This window comes from Lampris incognitus, chromosome 7 (assembly GCF_029633865.1).
Source record: "Lampris incognitus isolate fLamInc1 chromosome 7, fLamInc1.hap2, whole genome shotgun sequence".
Lineage (NCBI taxonomy): Eukaryota > Metazoa > Chordata > Actinopteri > Lampriformes > Lampridae > Lampris > Lampris incognitus.
In genome coordinates, this window is record NC_079217.1 from 41,754,481 (window position 1) to 41,772,461 (window position 17,981).

At 40.9% G+C, this 17,981-nt stretch overlaps 1 protein-coding gene across 1 annotated transcript in view; it reads right to left on the reverse strand.

Moving 5' to 3' along the window:
- The window catches only part of si (sucrase-isomaltase (alpha-glucosidase)), a 112,063-nt gene that overhangs the window by 74,807 nt on the left and 19,275 nt on the right, over positions 1-17,981 (reverse strand). The window contains 8 exon segments of the mRNA XM_056283008.1: positions 2,448-2,506; positions 2,508-2,566; positions 3,546-3,631; positions 4,259-4,377; positions 12,410-12,529; positions 13,272-13,403; positions 17,180-17,305; positions 17,424-17,536. Of these exon segments, the coding sequence (XP_056138983.1) occupies positions 2,448-2,506; positions 2,508-2,566; positions 3,546-3,631; positions 4,259-4,377; positions 12,410-12,529; positions 13,272-13,403; positions 17,180-17,305; positions 17,424-17,536 (814 nt within the window).

Below are 17,981 nucleotides of genomic sequence, written 5' to 3' on the forward strand. Positions count from 1 at the left end.
GGGAAGGCATGTCCAGAGGCAGCAGGAGAGGAGGAAGGGTAGGAGTGTGGCGATGAGAGCCGGAACTTTGAATGTTGGCACTATGACTGGTAAAGGGAGAGAGCTGGCTGATATGATGGAGAGAAGGAAGGTAGATAGGTAGATGTGTGCAAGAGACCAGGTGGAAGGGGAGTAAGGCCAGGAGCATCGGAGGTCGGTTCAAACTCTTCTATCATGGTGTGGATAGGGAGAGAAATGGGGTAGGGGTAATTCTGAAGGAAGAGTATGTCAAGAGTGTGCTGGAGGTGAAGAGAGTGTCAGACAGAGTGATGAGTATGAAGCTTGAAATTGAAAGTGTGTTGGATGAATATTATCAGCGCATATGGCCACAAGTTGGGTGTGAGATGGAGTGAGTTGCGTGACATCACTGCTGTGAGTGAGAGGGATGTCAGGCACCGCAGCTAAAACAGTATATAGTTCCACATTTTAAGAGTGCAATCAAAAAGCATAAATATACAACAATGTGCTCACAAAATGTATTTTTGCAGTTCACCTTTATTGTTTGCCTACATTTAGCAAAAAAAACAAAAACAAAAAATAAAACACGAATCTCCATCCATCCATCCATTATCCAAACCACTTATCCTGCTCTCAGAGTCGCGGGGATGCTGGAGCCTATCCCAGCAGTCATTGGGCGGCAGGTGGGGAAACACCCAGGACAGGCCGCCAGGCCATCACAGGGCAACACGAATATTCAAATTTGAAAACTGAATACCTACCCAACAAACGAATATACGGATAGCCAAATATACAGGTCCAGCCCGCCCTAATCATGACATCAGTTGGTGGGCAGAAAAACTACAACCTAGCAGGGTTTCTAATACTCTAACCAACTCTAAACACACTGTTAAAAAACAGCATCCTCATTCTCTCTGTGAAGCTATGTTTCTGATGGTGTAAATGACCTCCCACAATACTAGTGCAGAGGATTTTATGGATGACGATAGATAAGCTAACATGCAGCAATGCATTCTGGTATGTGTAGGCACTATGGGAAAGACTGTGAGCAGGACAACATATTTCTTCATTAACTCAATACGCAGTGAGGACTTTATGGCTTCATTCGACTACATTACTCATCAGTACTGATTGTGCAAACACAAAACCATCGGTGAAATTACCCTTTAACGGGCAATTATCAATATCTATCAATTCATATAAAATCAATAACTAATAAGTGTATGCACAGAAAAAATACTGTTACTATCCCCAGTAATGACATGATTGATATATGATATGGAAAGTGATTGCTATCACCAGAAATTGTACTTTAATCAAAAATCAATAAAGATAAGTAATTTATGCACTGTCATCAGTCATGTTTTTTTAATGAAATAAAGAAGAGAAGAAATTCACTTTATTTTGTTATTGTATTCTTACAATGAGTTGTATTCTTACAACAAATGTGTTCTCTGCATTTAATCCATCCTATTGTATAGGAGCAGTGGGCAGCTGCAGCACCTGGGGACCAACTCTAGTTCTTTTTTCCATTGTCTTGCTCAGGTGCACAGACCGGAGCATTAACCCGAACATGGCTGTCTTTTTGATTGTGGGAGGAAACCAGAGCACCCGGAGGACACCAACGCAAGCATGGGGAAAACATGCAAACTCCACACAGAAAGGACCTGGGATGGTCTGGGGTTCGAACCCAGGACCTTCTTGCTGTGATGCAACAGTGCTAACCACTGGGCCACTGTGCTGCCCCTTAACTGTCTACAATGTAACTTTGTAATAACTATGCGGGTAATTAAAGTAACAATGGAGAGGCTGTAAAAAGTTTTATAACGGTGTAAACATGCCTGGCATTTTAATAGTATTTTAATGTAGTTGGACAACAGTTGAGATACCACCAGTAATGACAGTACTGCCTAGTTGTTCTGATCTAACCTAAAAGCCAAAGAGCAACCAGTGCCTCTGTGGCTGAGTAATTGGAAATAAGTAATATTTATAAATAAGTAGCTAGTGACTTCATATTCCTATTGGCAGTTACAGTAGCCATAGTACACCTGAGTAGTTAGAGAGAGCAAAATGAATATATCCTAACATCTTACATAAGTTCATATAACTACATGGGTTTCTGTGTCTCTCTAAAGGCCTCTCAAACCCACAACAAAGAAGAATCATCATATAGTATCTTTTGAAAGTTTGTTCTATGAAAATGAAATATGTTTTGTAGAGGGCATCTGTCACTTTAAGGGCAGGCATCCTTTATCAAACAATTACTCAATACAATTACTCATTACCTTATGGCTCTATAACCTGTGATTTTTAGGCTAATTCATTTCAAAGAGATGACCGTGGTGATATTACAGAGGGCAAAATTACACAGAGCGTTTCATAATTCAAGGGCGGCAGCAGCCATAATTCAGACACATCACACCTGCATCACCAAGTCTGTTTGTACTCACTTTTCCGTAGCCAGCACCATGGAGTAGCCATAGAGACTGTGGACATCATAGTGGTTCCCCCCAGGCCTGCTTGGCATCCATGCACAGCGTCTTACTGTACATCACCTCATCCAAAATCCCTAAGGAATGAGGTGAAAGAGAGGAGGTAATGGGAGGAAGAAGAAGGTAGTGAGGGAAATTAGGGAAGAAAGGTTAAACATAGAATGTAGGGAGGAAAGGAAGAAATGACAGACAGAGAGGAAGATAGAAATAAAAAAGAGATGAGGTGGGGATGAAAGGTGAAAAGGTGGGGAAAGGAGAGGAGGAAAAGAAAAGAATACAGGGAGAAAAGGTAGGGGCAGGGGCCAGAGAGAGAGAGAGAGAGAGAGAGAGAGAGAGAGAGAGAGAGAGAGAGAGAGAGAGAGAGAGAGAGAGAGAGAGAGAGAGAGAGAGAGAGAGAGAGAGAGAGAGAGAGAGAGAGAGAGAGAGAGAGAGAGAGAGAGAGAGAGAGAGAGAGAGAGAGAGAGAGAGAGAGAGAGAGAGAGAGAGAGAGAGAGAGAGAGAGAGAGAGAGATACATACAATAGGATGAGGGAAAAGAAGGAAATGAGAGAGGAGAGAGCAATGAAGGCACAGAGTGAATAAGGAAGAGAGCAATAAAAAGACAGTGTCAGGAGAGTATGCCCTCTGTGGTTGTGATCCTTACTGGGACATTGTCAGAATAAAAGACATGGTACAACAGTAACTTTCAAAATTTTACACCAGAGACCAACTTCTTTAAATGAGTTTTCCAGCAAACCCGAAATGATTTTGTGGGCTATTGTGGATAATCTATCAAATGTACCCTGTGTTTAGGCTGCATCCCCCAAGTCCCCGATACTTCCATTCTTCTTTTACTTACGTTGCAGTGGTTTGAGAATTTCTTGGCAGCAAATCAATTTTAAAACTTCTCAGTCAAAACACCATAAAGAATTTTTACAAAATGCTAGGATTCTTTTGAGGTCTGACCCAGTCTACCAAAATCACTGGAGTAATGTAGAAATTATTATAAAACATACACAAGTTTTAAACAGCATTATTTCTATTGTGATTTTGAACAGAAGAAAGAAGCAGGTCTTACTAGGAGTGTAAGGAGGGTAGTTGAGGTTGTTATCAGCACAACCTTTAGTTGATCCTTTCTTGAAGTTAGCCACCTCATTCATTATCCTGTAGATAAGAGACAGAGGAAATGTTCCCGACATCTTTGTGACCAAAAATCGCAATCATTTGTGATATGTTCTCAAAACCACCCAATGTCACTGGCTTTTTTTGCCACCAGTTTGATTAGGCATTGAAAAGGGCAGCATTCCCTCTTATCAACATTTTTCTTTCTATAGAATATGCAATGCTCACTTTGAGTAAAGTTCAGCTGAGGTCTCAGAAGTAAGAACGACTCCTTCAGGAGGAAGTTTGTGCATATTACAGCAAACAGCAAAGGATGGTGAATCATCAATATAGAAATGTTATGTAAAATATGATAATCAGATTAAAGTACAGATAAATTGTTTTATTTAAAGATCTTTAATGACCTCACTGTTAATTCAAGTTAAAACAAAACCCGCTGAAAATAAAGACAAACCTAAGCTCACCTTCATAAAATGCATGCTATTTCATCTGTTTATATATCAAAAAGCCCCTGTGATGGCCTGGCGGCCTGTCCAGGGTGTCTCCCCACCTGCCACCCAATGACTGCTGGGATAGGCTCCAGCATCTCGCGACCCGAATTCGGATAAGTGGCTTGGATGGATATCAAAAAGCAATTTACTTATAACAAGAGAAGCATATCGGGAGTGCCTTACAATCCACAATGCATCATGTTTGATCTCCTTGTAGAATCTGTCGTACTCATCGACCCACCAGTCGATACAGTTTTGGCTAGTGTAGTCTGGAAACACCGTCTCACCTGGCCATACCTGGCAAGGAGAAAGAATGGAGAGCTGTGATAACATCATCTTATTACCTTTAAAGAAAGCCTCTTCTGATAACCTCGGCTTTTATTTATTTAATTTTTTGGGGATCCCCCCCCTTTTCTCCCCAATTGCACCAATTACCCCACTCTTCCGATCTGACCCCAGTCGTTGCTCCACCCCTTCTGTCGATCCGGGGAGGGCTGCAGACTACCACATGCCTCCTCCGATACATGTGGAGTCACCAGCTGCTGCTTCTTTTCACCTGATAGTGAGGAGTTTTGCCAGGGAGACGTAGCGCACAGGAGGATCACGCTATTCCCCCCCAGTTCCCCCTCACCCCTGAACAGGCACCCAAACCGACCAGAGGAGGCGCAAGTGCAGTGACCAGGACACATACCCACATCCGGCTTCGCAACTGCAGACACGGCCAATGGTGTATGTAGGGACGCCCGACCAAGCCGGAGGTAACACGGGGATTCGAACCGGCAATCTCTGTGTTGGTAGGCAATGGAATAGACCACTACGCTACCCGGATGCCGCTGGGCTTTTATTTTTATGTCTTCTTTTTTTTTGTCTTATTATTATTATAATTAATATTAGCACTTGGGGGGATTTTTGCTTTCTCATGATCATCCTGTGATACCAAAGCCCTGAGCTTTGCTATCTTTGCTTTAAAGGTTATCCATACATCTTGTCATCACTTATTTAGGCATGCTCTACTACTGCACCGTTTATATGCATCTCCGAATGACAGTCAGTTTGAGACATAAGTTAATGTAAAGCATTGTTAAACATTATGTTGTGTTAAATACTCGATATTCAATTCTGCACCAAAATAATTTACAAGGTAACATTAAATGTAGCAGAAATGAAGTTGTTTGAGGTTAATATTAACCATGTGTTGTACTATTTTGTTTTTCCACAAAAATTTCTGAGTAGAATAAAAGTAAATTTAGGTTCAATTAAGTTTTCAAACATGTAATTGCTTCTAATTAATTAAAAGTCTGCATCTGATGGCTTTCCAAGGATTAAAAGTCATGTACTCACTTGGGTTGGAAAAGAAAAAAAATACAATAAATTTTAAGATCTGAACATGACAAAGAAAGGAGAGGAGAAGGGAGATTAAATAAGGGAGGGCTTTGGTTTGATGAGAGCGATGTGGTAAAAGGAGAAGGCAAGAGATCCGGAGAGGAAGAGAACCGAGGACAAGAGGAATCGATAATGCAATAGAAATCTAAAGATGTGACTCAGTGTTCGAAGTGTTCCTTAATGACATGCATTGAGATAAATGATTAATCCACACAGAAAGGCTGAAATGTGTGTGTGAAAGAGACACACACACACACACACACACACACACACACACACACACACACACACACACACACACACACACACACACAGTGTTAGACTATGACAGGTATTAAATCTCAAGGTTGCTGTGCTCGACTATAGCAATCTTTTACCTTTACTTCCACCGCCAATAACTTTACAACCCAGCTTGTAGCAAGGGCATGAATCATGTGCATCCACGTTATAACACACACACACACACACACACACACACACACACACACACACACACACACACACACACACACATAGCTACAATACTGCAATAATACTTGTATAAATGCAGACAAATGCAACACATGCAAGACATTAAAACACACATACACAAGCACACACATACACACACAAACATACACACACACACATACATACACAAGCACACACACAAACATACACACACACATACACAGGCACACACACACACACACACTTTCTAGGCAGATGTTTTAGAAGGTGATCAGAGCTCCAAGGTCAGAGCTTATTGACAGTGTCTCCCAGTTTCCAAATTTATTTTTCCCGTCATTCCCTCCTTTCTTACCCCCTGAATTCTGTCTTCCAAACTTTCTTCTGACACAGCACTTGCAACTTAAACCAGTCATGTTGTTGTATTTTGTGTCTTTCTGACAGTCACTTTGCAGTCATGGAAAAAGATGCACTACTGTTGATTTTGCAAAACCCCAGTGACACAAGGAACAACAATTTACATTGCTTTATCTCGTTGTCTACCTGACTCTTTCAGCCAATATGCCTGTCTGTCTGTCTGTCTGTCTGTACCCTGAAATGGCCTGTTATTTGTCTCATGCTAGCTTGTCTGTCTGTCTGTCCCTAATGTAGCCAGGTGGTAAATTCCATGTACCCTGTGTAAATATGTTCAGTATAAAAAAGAGAATAGATTCTATTTTGGTTTAACTTTTTACAAGGGAAGAGGTATTTACAGTTATTGTTATGTTAAAATATAATTCATATGTACAAACCATTTTAAAAAGTAAGATTGTACCTAAGGGAACAACAAAGATCATAAAAAGGGTTAACGCTTAGCTGTTACAATATGGTGCCACTAGAGGGCGAGTTGGCGAATTTCTTCTTGTGCTCAGGGGATTCTGGTCCTTTTTCCGGTTGAGTAAGCTGAGAGATATGCGGGCGATATGCATTCTGAGTCCATCTAATGAAATCCATGGGTAAATATGCCTTAATGATGCATCTCTCGATCTAATATAATAGTGTGGAGGTTAATAGTCGTATCCTACATAGTAGTTTGACTGATGTTTCGTTCGTTTTAAGGTGCAAATAGCGCGATGAATGTCGTGGGATGTACAGACTGTGAGGAAATCCAAACGTGCTTAGCAAGGTAACCGAGCCTACAGTAGAGCCTCCTTAGCTAATCGTGTATTTGGTTAAGTTGAACACATGTTTCTATAAATGTATCTTTATTTCATGTAGATATTAGGATTTTTGAACAAAGCCAGAAGCTCAACTTGGAGGTCCCTGTGAAGGGAAATGGAATGTGAGTGTGCTTTAAGTATTACTGTTGCATGGAATTCTCCCATTTTTCATTGTTGCTAGTGGGGTTAGAGGGCATGTATGTTTATTTTGTACATTTTCGTGTTTTCTTTTAGTGATAAGCCCACTGCCGTATATTGATTTTTTTTGGGGTTTTTTTGTATTTGTTTGAAATCTTTCTGCCTAAACCATGAAATATTTTTGCCTAAACCATTCAATTTAGAGTGATAACACAAAAAAATAAAGAACCCCAAAAGTAGTGATTGTGTCCTGTGTGGTACCTATTTCCACAGATTACACTTGTTTGTTCACTGATATGATACCTTCCTTTTTCCCCTCCATGTCTCTCAGTCAGTCAGTCTGTCTGGCATTCAGTCTTGGGTTTTGTCTTTGTTGTAACTACTAAGGGTTGGACGATTCACAAATCTCACGGTTCGATACATCTCACGATTCAGGGCTCATAATTTCGATTCAACATGATCTCACAGAAATACGCGAAATGACCACGATCTCTTAACACTGGCATTACGTGGTGGTGGCACGTAATTTGTTAAAATTACTTGCCGGCATCACGGAAACAATGGAAAGTCAATTAGGATCCTTTGTCGTGCTGGACACAAGATTTTCACTGGGAGTAACGAAAAAGGACAGGATTAGGAACGATTATATTAGAGGGACCGCTCAGGTTGGACGGTTTGGAGACAAAGCAAGAGAGGCAAGATTGAGATGGCTTGGACATGTGTGGAGGAGAGATGCTGGGTATATTGGGAGAAGGATGCTGAATATGGAGCTGCCAGGGAAGAGGAGAAGAGGAAGGCCAAAGAGGAGGTTTATGGATGTGGTGAGGGAAGACATGCAGGTGGCTGATGTGACAGAGGAAGACGTAGAAGACAGGGAGAAATGGAAACGGATGATCCGCTGTGGCGACCCCTAACGGGAGCAGCCGAAAGTAGTAGTAGTAGTAGTGTCGTGCTGGACACACGAATTCCCTGATTCAACAACATCATGCTGAATTTATTATAGTGCCTTAGTTGCGATTTTTTTTTTGTTCTCTAAAAACACTGAATTGTGTGTGATATAACTCATTTTGATGTCATGAGGTTAGGGTTTTTAAAGAACAAAACATTGTAACTAAGGCATGATAATAAATTCAGTCAAATGACGACAAAAATAACAGTAAAATAAAATATTGTTAAAGTGGGGGGTAACTGAGCTCAAATCTGTGTTTTGGGATACCCATACTCCAGGAAAACATATCAGTAACCACCCAGCTAATTCTGTATGATTAAAAATGTTGCGAAGTATATAACACAAAGCTTCAAAAACGTGTAAAAATCTGCAGCGTCCACTGGTTTCAGACTCTGGGGGCGTGGCACCGAAACCACGCGCTGTAGAGTGAGGAGAACCTGTCAAATAGCTACCCTAGTTACTGTTGATAAGAAGAGATGGTAACTTCACCTATAATATATTTTTCCCCTCCCATTTATGCAAGCTAACATTAGCTAGCAACAGCCATTAGCTAGCCTAACATTACAAGCTAACATTAGCCCACTTGGCACATTATTTACTTTACCCTTGAAGCTAGCTAATAACTTTGAGCAAAACCCATTTTCCCATACTTGTATGTGTCTATTCTACGATCAAACAAGCATCATTATGAATTAGACAACTGTCATATTTTGCATGAATAAATGATGTCCACACAGTTGTCAAAGTTACGTTATTGAACTTTATCATGACCAACATTACATGTAGCCAACATTAGCTAAATCTCTGCCTGGCTAGTCTGAACTGGTTGTCAGAAGTTAGGCTGTGACGTTATAACGATAACAAATAGTTACTATACGTTCAACTACTACTTTCAACTGCCTCGAAGTGACAGCTACCGTTACGAGCTTTATATAGGGGACAGACAGGTGAGATTAAGGTTAGTAACCTTAGGTGGGATACGCAAAGGTGTTCTAAATCAATACAAAGGAAGACGGCGACGTCAACAAGGAAGCTGGCCAAAAAATCAAGAAAGGAAAACGGGAAAAATATCCAAAAACAGTCTAACTCCGCAAATCAGTTCTATACATGGTTCAACACATTTTAACATGTCAACAGCAATACATCTCCCACATTTATAAAGTATTTTGAAGCAAATCTCAATTTGGTTACCCTGCTCTTTAACTGGAAAATACTAAACACCTCTCATTGCATGATGTTGTTGAATCAAGGAATCCGTGTGTCAAGCACGGCAAAGGATCCTAACTGACTTTTCATTGGCATTGTTTCCATGGTGCCGGCACGTAATTTTAACACATTACGTGCCGCACCACATAATGTGCATGTTAAGACCTCGTGGTCATTTCATGTATTTCTGTGAGATCACGTTTCAATACGATACAGTGGATGTCTTGGTAAGCAAGAGACAAAACAACATTGCAGTTCTCTATTTTTCATTTATTTTAAGAATTAGGCCCAACATTTTGGCATTATCAAGGCATGTATTCAAACGTAATGCAAGTGCAAAAGTTCTAACAAAATTTTGTGCGATCTTTTCTTGTTTTGTAAAACAATTGCTTTACTTTAAAACTTTAAAAACTACTAGAACGACCAAGGCGGTCATTTTGACCATTTTGGATTTTCAAAGCTTAATATTTGTGTGTGGGGGGAGGAGAAAAAAAGAAACAGACTTGCCGCCCCCTGAATGCTCCTTAAATTGCATACATTTGCATTAATTGAGTTTTAGATCAATTGCACAAAAAAAAAGTTACTATAAGATCGACGTAAAACGACAATGAGCGGTCAAAATGGCGTGCGTTGTTCGCGTCATTTCCTACGCAACATTCATTTCTTTTTTTTATATTTCACGTTTTATAGGCCTTGTTAGTTTGTTAGGTTAGATATATGTGTTTTTTCCGTTTGGTTTTTCGGGTATTATTTCCAACATGTCTGGGTACAGCCGCCGTTTCAGATGCACCATGACTACCACCGAGGTGTTGCAGTATTTACAGGCATTGGTTAGCAGTGATTTTAAATTGTTTGAAAAATAGTATTGTAACGACCATGGATGTGTAGACTCGCTAGCCCGTTGGCTAACGCGTTGGACCCTTTAGTCGACTGGTTTGCGATTCACGTCCCCGCTGCGGCGCATTCCCGTCTGCCTCCTTGTTAAAATTTCAATTTTGGTGTCAGTAGTTTCCTAACAGACATACTAATATATGCAATCCATTATCTTGACAGAAGATTGAGTTTAAAAACCGGCGGTCAAAATGACCGCCCATGGTTGTTTTAGGTAGGAGTGAAATCCCGGTCATTAATAACACATTCGCGAAATGGGGAGCGTCTCGAACCGTGAAGACCGCATCGAACGATTTGGAATTTGATCCAGTATCGTCCCACCCCTAATAACTACTGTCTTCCTTCCATCCATATCCCTGTAAATTTAAGTATCTCTGCCTACCTCTTTTCTTTCCCCCTATTTCTTCCTATATTTTATTCACATCTAAATCAACTTTTTTCTCCCCGTCTTTTTACCTGCTTCCCTGCCTTTATGCATACAGTCAATATATGCCTTTGAATAAAAATATTTATCTGTTACAAGATCCTGTCCCATTTTCACAAACTTGAAAATTTAACCATAGAGGCCTTAAGGAAAAAAGATTTTTATCCTTATCAGTTGCAAGCAGTTGAGTGTCTTCAGGCCTGATAAATAATTGGCTGTCACTGAATTTCCAATATCACTGCCATACCTCCCACAAAGTTTATTATTCGAACCCATCCTCTGTTATTCTAAGTCATTCTGAGCAGAAAACACACAGACATGCTTGGGAAAATTTGAATCAATTGCAATCTCACACATATGCAAAAATAAAGCACAAACAACAAAGGAGAGCAAAACACAAAGAGACACTGGTGTGCATTCTATTTAACATACAGACACACACATGTGCATATATAATGAACCTGTGAAGCAGAACATTTGAAGATTAAACAGTAATGTAAAATCAGTGCATATGTTTGACTTGTTTTAAACAACATAAAAAAATGCAATGAGCACAGGGGTCAGTCCTAATTGTGTGAGTAATCAAAAGCTACACTCTTAAATCATCCGACCGTCAGGCTCACACAACCAAGGGAGTGCTGTCTAAACACTAAACACACGCCCTGTCTGGCTATGCAAAGGGTCAAAATATTACATACTGGATGTTTGAACTAACATTAGGGAATACTTTTGTTGATTTAGATGCTAAACGTGTGGCTGTATCAGTCACACACACACACTTATAAATATGATCATTCATACACACACATGAATTTTTTTCATACATGCTTGCATATGCACACTGCCATATGGCATATGCCACACTAGTTTAGTAAAGTTATTTATGCAACTCTGGAAAGAAATGAAAGAAATCAAAGTCAGTAGGAGCAAGACGGAATACATATGTGTGAATGAGAGGGAGGACAGTGGAATGGTGAGGATGCAAGGAGTAGAGGTGACGAAGGCGTATGAGTTTAAATACTTGGGGTCAACTGTCCAAAGTAATGAGTGCAGAAGACAGCTGAAGAAAAGAGTGCAGGTAAGGTGGAGTGGGTGGAGAAGAGTGTCAGGAGTGATTTGTGACAGAAGGGTACCAGCAAGAGTTAAAAGGAAGGTTTACAAGATGGTTGTGAGACCAGCTATGTTATATAGTTTGGAGACAGTGGCACTGACCAAAAGACAGGAGATGGAGCTGGAGGTGGCAGAGTTGACGATGCTAAGATTTTCACTGGGAGTGACAAGGAAAAGATTAGGAATGATTATATTAGAGGGACTGCTCAAGTTGGACAGTTTGGAGACAAAGCTAGAGAGGCAAGATTGAGATGGCTTGGACATGTGTGGAGGAGAGATGCTGGGTATATTGGGAGAAGGATGCTGAATAAGGAGTTCCCAGGGAAGAGGAAAAGAGGAAGGCCAAAGAGGAGGCTTATGGATGTGGTGAGGGAAGACATGGAGGTGGCTGGTGTGACAGAGGAAGATGCAGACGACAGGAAGAGATGGAAACAGATGATCTGCTGTGGCGACCCCTAACGGGAGCAGCCAAAAGCAGTAGTAGATTTATGCAACTCTGGGCTTGCCTTATTCTAGGCGAAACACACACACACACACACACACACACACACACATATATATATACATATAGCTATAGCTTACCTCTCCAAGTAAAGGTTTTCTTCCATCTGATTCCATAACCCAGGCGCTCTTTGCTGTCCCTCGGTCATATGATTCATACAAAGCATTCCCAATCCTCTTACTAGTGGCTATCGCCGGATCCTTGAGAACAGAGAAAAAACATTATTATGGTTAAACATAAATGGCCAGAGAAGTCACTCCTGCACAACCCATGGTTGATTAAAGCCTCACTTTGACTACCACCAGATAGCGAATACTGTTGTCATAGTGATAAAGACTCATTGGAGTTCCATGTTAGAACCAATGAAAAGATGAAAGGGTAGCATTATGTGTCACCGTGGAGACTCATCAATTTTGGACCAGCGCTGAGCCTTGAATTATTTTTTCTTTAAATGTCAGGAGGCTACCATTAAGCAAAACGGTCATAAAGAGGCATAACAGCCATGCTGATAATTATGATAATGCTGACCTATATTTTTTTGTGTTAGCTATACTATGGTAATAAAACATCACTGTTGTGATGAAAATGTTTGTGGCATGTACAACTGTTTTTTGTTTTTTTTTCCAATTACATCCTCCATGTATACATGACTGCTGGGATAGGCTCCAACATCCCCGCGACCCTGAGTAGGATAAGCAGTTTGGATAATGGATGGATGAATGTATACAAACGTCAAAAGTTGTTCCTTAAAAGCTTTGGGAATCTCTGAAACTCTCTCCCAGTCAGAGCAGACAAGTGATATTTTTGAAATGCATGAAATACCTTACCATTACATCTGCGTTCAGGCTGGTATTAAAATTGGGAATATGTCACTCTCAATGCTAAAAGCGGTTATCAATAAATGCATGTCTGTGTTGGCGTCTAGGCCGAAGGGCACTTTACCAGGATGAGGATGTATCTCTGTCCCTTCTCATGCAGGTAGTCAGCAAACTGAGGTAAATCTCTGAACTTGAGTTTGTCATATGTGAAGTCCTTCTTATCCTCCATGTAGTCTATATCAGTGTACTGGATGTCCTGGAGGAACACAGGGCTTGTTACGAGATAGCGTCTGTTGCAAAAGGTTTGCAGATGGAGCCAGTCGAATAAAGTGAAAGCCAATATGCAACGCCTTTATTTGAACACAGCAAACGTGATGGTAACATTCTCAGATTTAATGGAACTGGAAAATGTACATGTGGGTTGCGATCATTTGTGATCATGTGTTGTGTTTGTTAATACCTACATTTATTGAAACAAGAAAAATTACTATGAAAACAGTTAGAAAAATATAATGCTGTTGCTGTCAGAGCTTTAGCTCAGATTTCACAAATATCAGAATACAGAGCTATAGATGGTAGATTTTTCCTGTTTCCAAACTAGCTTTGTCAACTTGCTGGATTTGTCTGCATCTGTAAAACCTTTGATACATATGTAATATGAGAGGCTTAAAAAACATTACATGGCATTACATTGTCAAAGCTAAATTGGAAACGCTGACACATCAGCTCAGCTTCTACATATTAAAGTCAGGTTTGCATCTTAACGCGAGCATAATACATTCAAAATAACTCGTAATATTTCTTAAATGTACACACTCATGTGTCCTCTTTTCCGCTAAACTTAGACAAATCCAAACAAACTGGATCTTTGACACTACTTTAATTCACCCCCCCCATAATATTAGCATCTAAGGATGGGCAATACACGCGTCCTTAATCATATCCTTTCTGATTACTGATGTGAGACGTTTTGTCAATTAAATTGTCTGCTGGCACGTGTGTGCTCGGCTGGGGGACCTTGATGTGAGCGCTAGCAACTTGGCTAATGTGTTTTGGAACCTTGGAAGGACACTGAGAATGTTAACACATTTTAGGTTGGGCTTTTTTTGGGGGGGGTCTGGGTGTGCCTTTATGCTTGCACTCTGTCTGTCTCTTGGCTGCCAAATTCTTCTTCATATCAATGGAGCAGATGGTTGGCAGGCACTGCCAGATCCTTCCCCTAATGGTAATCAGCTCTAGACGTATCAGAGAGAATGTGATAATGCCCTATGTGGTCTATCTGATGGTTATCAAATATGTCCCTGAGTACAGCAGGAGTGGAACCAGCTGCATCCTAATGCCTTTGTATAGGACAGAGAGATTGGAGATTATCGGAGTAAAATATTAAGATGGGATGGGCAGTTTGTTTGTGGTTGATCATAAGATAAGATTAAGTTCAAACTGTGTTGGAGATTGTTGGTGTAAGTGCTGGGGTATAATATTGTTTAGAGGTGTTTTATGAGGTCATTTGGAGCTTATGAGACAATGGCTTGTTGCAATGCAAAGCTTCAGGGTGCTGATATGGATTACTTCCCTGTTTGCCTTATTCATTATCAGATCTATCAACTGACCCATAAGCGACACTCCCATTTTTCAGGGCTTCACAATCATTGTCCCCTAAACAAGATTAGCGGGGAAGTTCTATCCCTAGAAAATGTCAACCAGATCTGGTATTTATCAAGCTTCCACAAGTAGGAGAGCAGCTGAAGGTGGAGTTCTGCCATACAGATAATGAAAGGAACACAGTCAATTGATCTTTTATCAACACTAATATTCAGAGACGCATGAAAAATAATGGCCCGGGGATTGAACCCAGAGCCTTGCAGACTCTCCATTATTTGACAAAGCTGGATTACCCTGTCAAGCTAAAGACCATCCCTATCACTCTGTCTGTCAAACTCAAGCCGCAGCCTCCCTATCACGTCTCTGCAGATAGTGTGCTGGTTAAGAATCTTGCCGCTAGAATCACAAAGCAGTGCACAAGTAGTTCAAATTTAACAAGTGGTAGGCAAAGTGGATATTGATTTCACTCACTTTCCCCCTAAAAGCTACACTGCAGCCAAGGAAGTCCTCCAGTGCACCTAGCTTACATAATTACTGCATGGTTATGTTTTCAACATCTCCTCTTGGAGGTGGAGTAGCAGTCCTGCAGCCATATCAAAAGTGCTGCCTCCACAACAGAAAAACAAATTTTGTGTTAAATAGCAAACTACTATCCACCATGCTTTTACTTAAAATTCACTCACATTTATCTCTTCAGTCTACGCTTAAAACCTAAAGCTTGCTCCAATTTCTGTCCGCAAGTTGAAGTCTGCCTCTTTCTAAAGGACATGAATGTAAAACAAATATATAACTAATAAAAATTATATATACACACACACACACACACAAATAAACCAGGCATGTCACACATTTCCAGTACTCAGATCGGATAGTCATTTATAGGGTGGCTTGTGATTTTGTTTTACCGTATTTTGTCCTTGTTGTGTGTGTGTGTGTGTGTGTTTCTACTCTCTGTTGCTATGTATGTATATATACACCTGAGTTAAAGCACGTGGGTGAAGGTGAATAAAGACTTAATGAACACAATTAACTAAACCAAGTAGCCTGATTCACAACACATGATTTTATGGTGCTCTTTTATTGTGATAATAAGCACAGAATCAACTTTAAAAGATATCATAAAAGTTTATATCAGAAAGCGTGGAGACTGTAATGTGGCTAAGTGTGTAGTTCATGGGAAGTTCATGGGTATTTATTTATTTATTTGTGAATTGCAGATAAGAGATTTTATGGTTCTCTTTCATCAGAACAAATTAATAATCCTTGGTGTTTATTGCCTTCTCTCTCTACCTTGCTGAAAGTCACGGCCCGTGACCAAACGATTAAGACTCTGAGAAAGCACAGGACATGGACAAACAAACACACAATACAGCCCAGCTTTTGGACTAATATTGTGAAAATGACACAATGCAGAGCTGAAATGTATCCCACCTCCACATGTTGTCAGACCTATGAAGCAGTGTCTAAGAGACTGCATGTGATGTACACATAGACCAGCAAAAATATAATTCAAAACCCTGGCTCAAACCGCACTTTGACTTTTTGTTGTACATCCATTTCAACTGTCTCTGTGCCATTTGGTGTTGGATTTTTTTCCTCCCTTTTTCTACCCAATTGTATCCTGCCAATTACCCCCCTCTCCCGAGCCGTCCCGGTCACTTGCTCCACCCCCTCTGCCGATTCGGGGAGGACTGCAGACTACCACATCTCTCCTCCGATACATGTGGAGTCATCAGCCGCTTCTTTTCACCTGACAGTGAGGAGTTTCACCAGGGGGACGTAGCGCGTGGGAGGATCACACTATTCCCCCCAGTTCCCCCTCCCCCCCGAACAGGCACCCCGACTGACCAAACGAGGTGCTAGTGCAGTGACCAGGACACATACCCACTTCCGGCTTCCCACCCGCAGACATGACCAATTGTGTCTGTGGGGACGCCCAACCAAGCCGGAGGTAACGCGTGGATTTGAACCGTCAATCCCCGTGTTGGTAGGCAATAGAATAGACCGCTACGCTACCTGAATGCCCCTGCTGTTGGATTTTATCGCTTATCTTTTGTAAGACTAAGCTTGTGTCTTCATGTTTTTGTGGGCCCTCACCAAAGACAATAATCTGTCATGTCAAATGATGAGCAGTACATTTTTCTGAATCTTGATTAATGAGGTGTATCCCCCACACACTGTCTCCGATTACCCATCTATGTAACCAAATACTGTTGCCATTGTAACATGATCTCTGGGCGTGCAAGTGGCCTAGTTCCTTTTCATGGTCACCCTGAAATTATTCAGACTCCAAAATGAGCAAACGAATTTAGTTGAAACGTCTTAACTACATCCAAAATATGAAGTGTGTGTAATGTACAAAGTTCCATATTCATTATTTTTAAACCAGCTGATTAAAAGGAAGGAAGTGTCCAACAGACAAAAACTTACATATGGGAGACCCACAGCACGGTTCCTCTCTACAGTTTTCTTGACCTCATCCAGGCTACCATAGTCCCATCGAGATAGTTGGAAACCCAGTGACCAATAGGGGGGGATTACAGGCCTGCCAATCAGCTGGAATGCAAACCCAGGACACTGTTAAATCAGTCTCTTTTGTCAACGGCACTACTTAGTTAGTTTTCCCAAAATGGCCCTGTGTGGCACTGTCCTGTGTGTAATAGTTACGCCTCACCAGAAGGAACTCCTGCACCACTTGTTCTGGTGTGTCTCCAAAAAGAATGTAGAAGTCTAAAACTCCTCCGATCGTTCTGTAAGTCACAGCTGGAGCTGGCTGTAAGGTCACCTCTGAAAGAGGATACGCACAGTTAACAAATATGGCACGATACTTACAATATAAGAACACACACACACACACATACTGTGGGGACCCCTCATTGACTACATTCATTCCCTAGCCCTTAACCCTAACCTTAACCTAATCCCAATTCTAATCTTGACCCTAAACCCACGTCCTATCCCTAAAATATACCCTTTTCCCCATGGGGACCCATAAAATGTCCCCATGTGGTAGGTGGTTTCAGGTTTTTCTATCCTGATGGGGACATTTGGTCCCCATTAGGACAGAAAAACCTGACGCACACACACACACACACACACACACCATGGTAACTCAGCATTAGTCAAAACCTGAAGCGATATTCTTAGGGGATTGAATGAAAATTACTGCAGAAGGTATATCTTAAGAGAATAAAAATACTGCCATATTTTCTTTGAAAAGTTGGCACTTTTT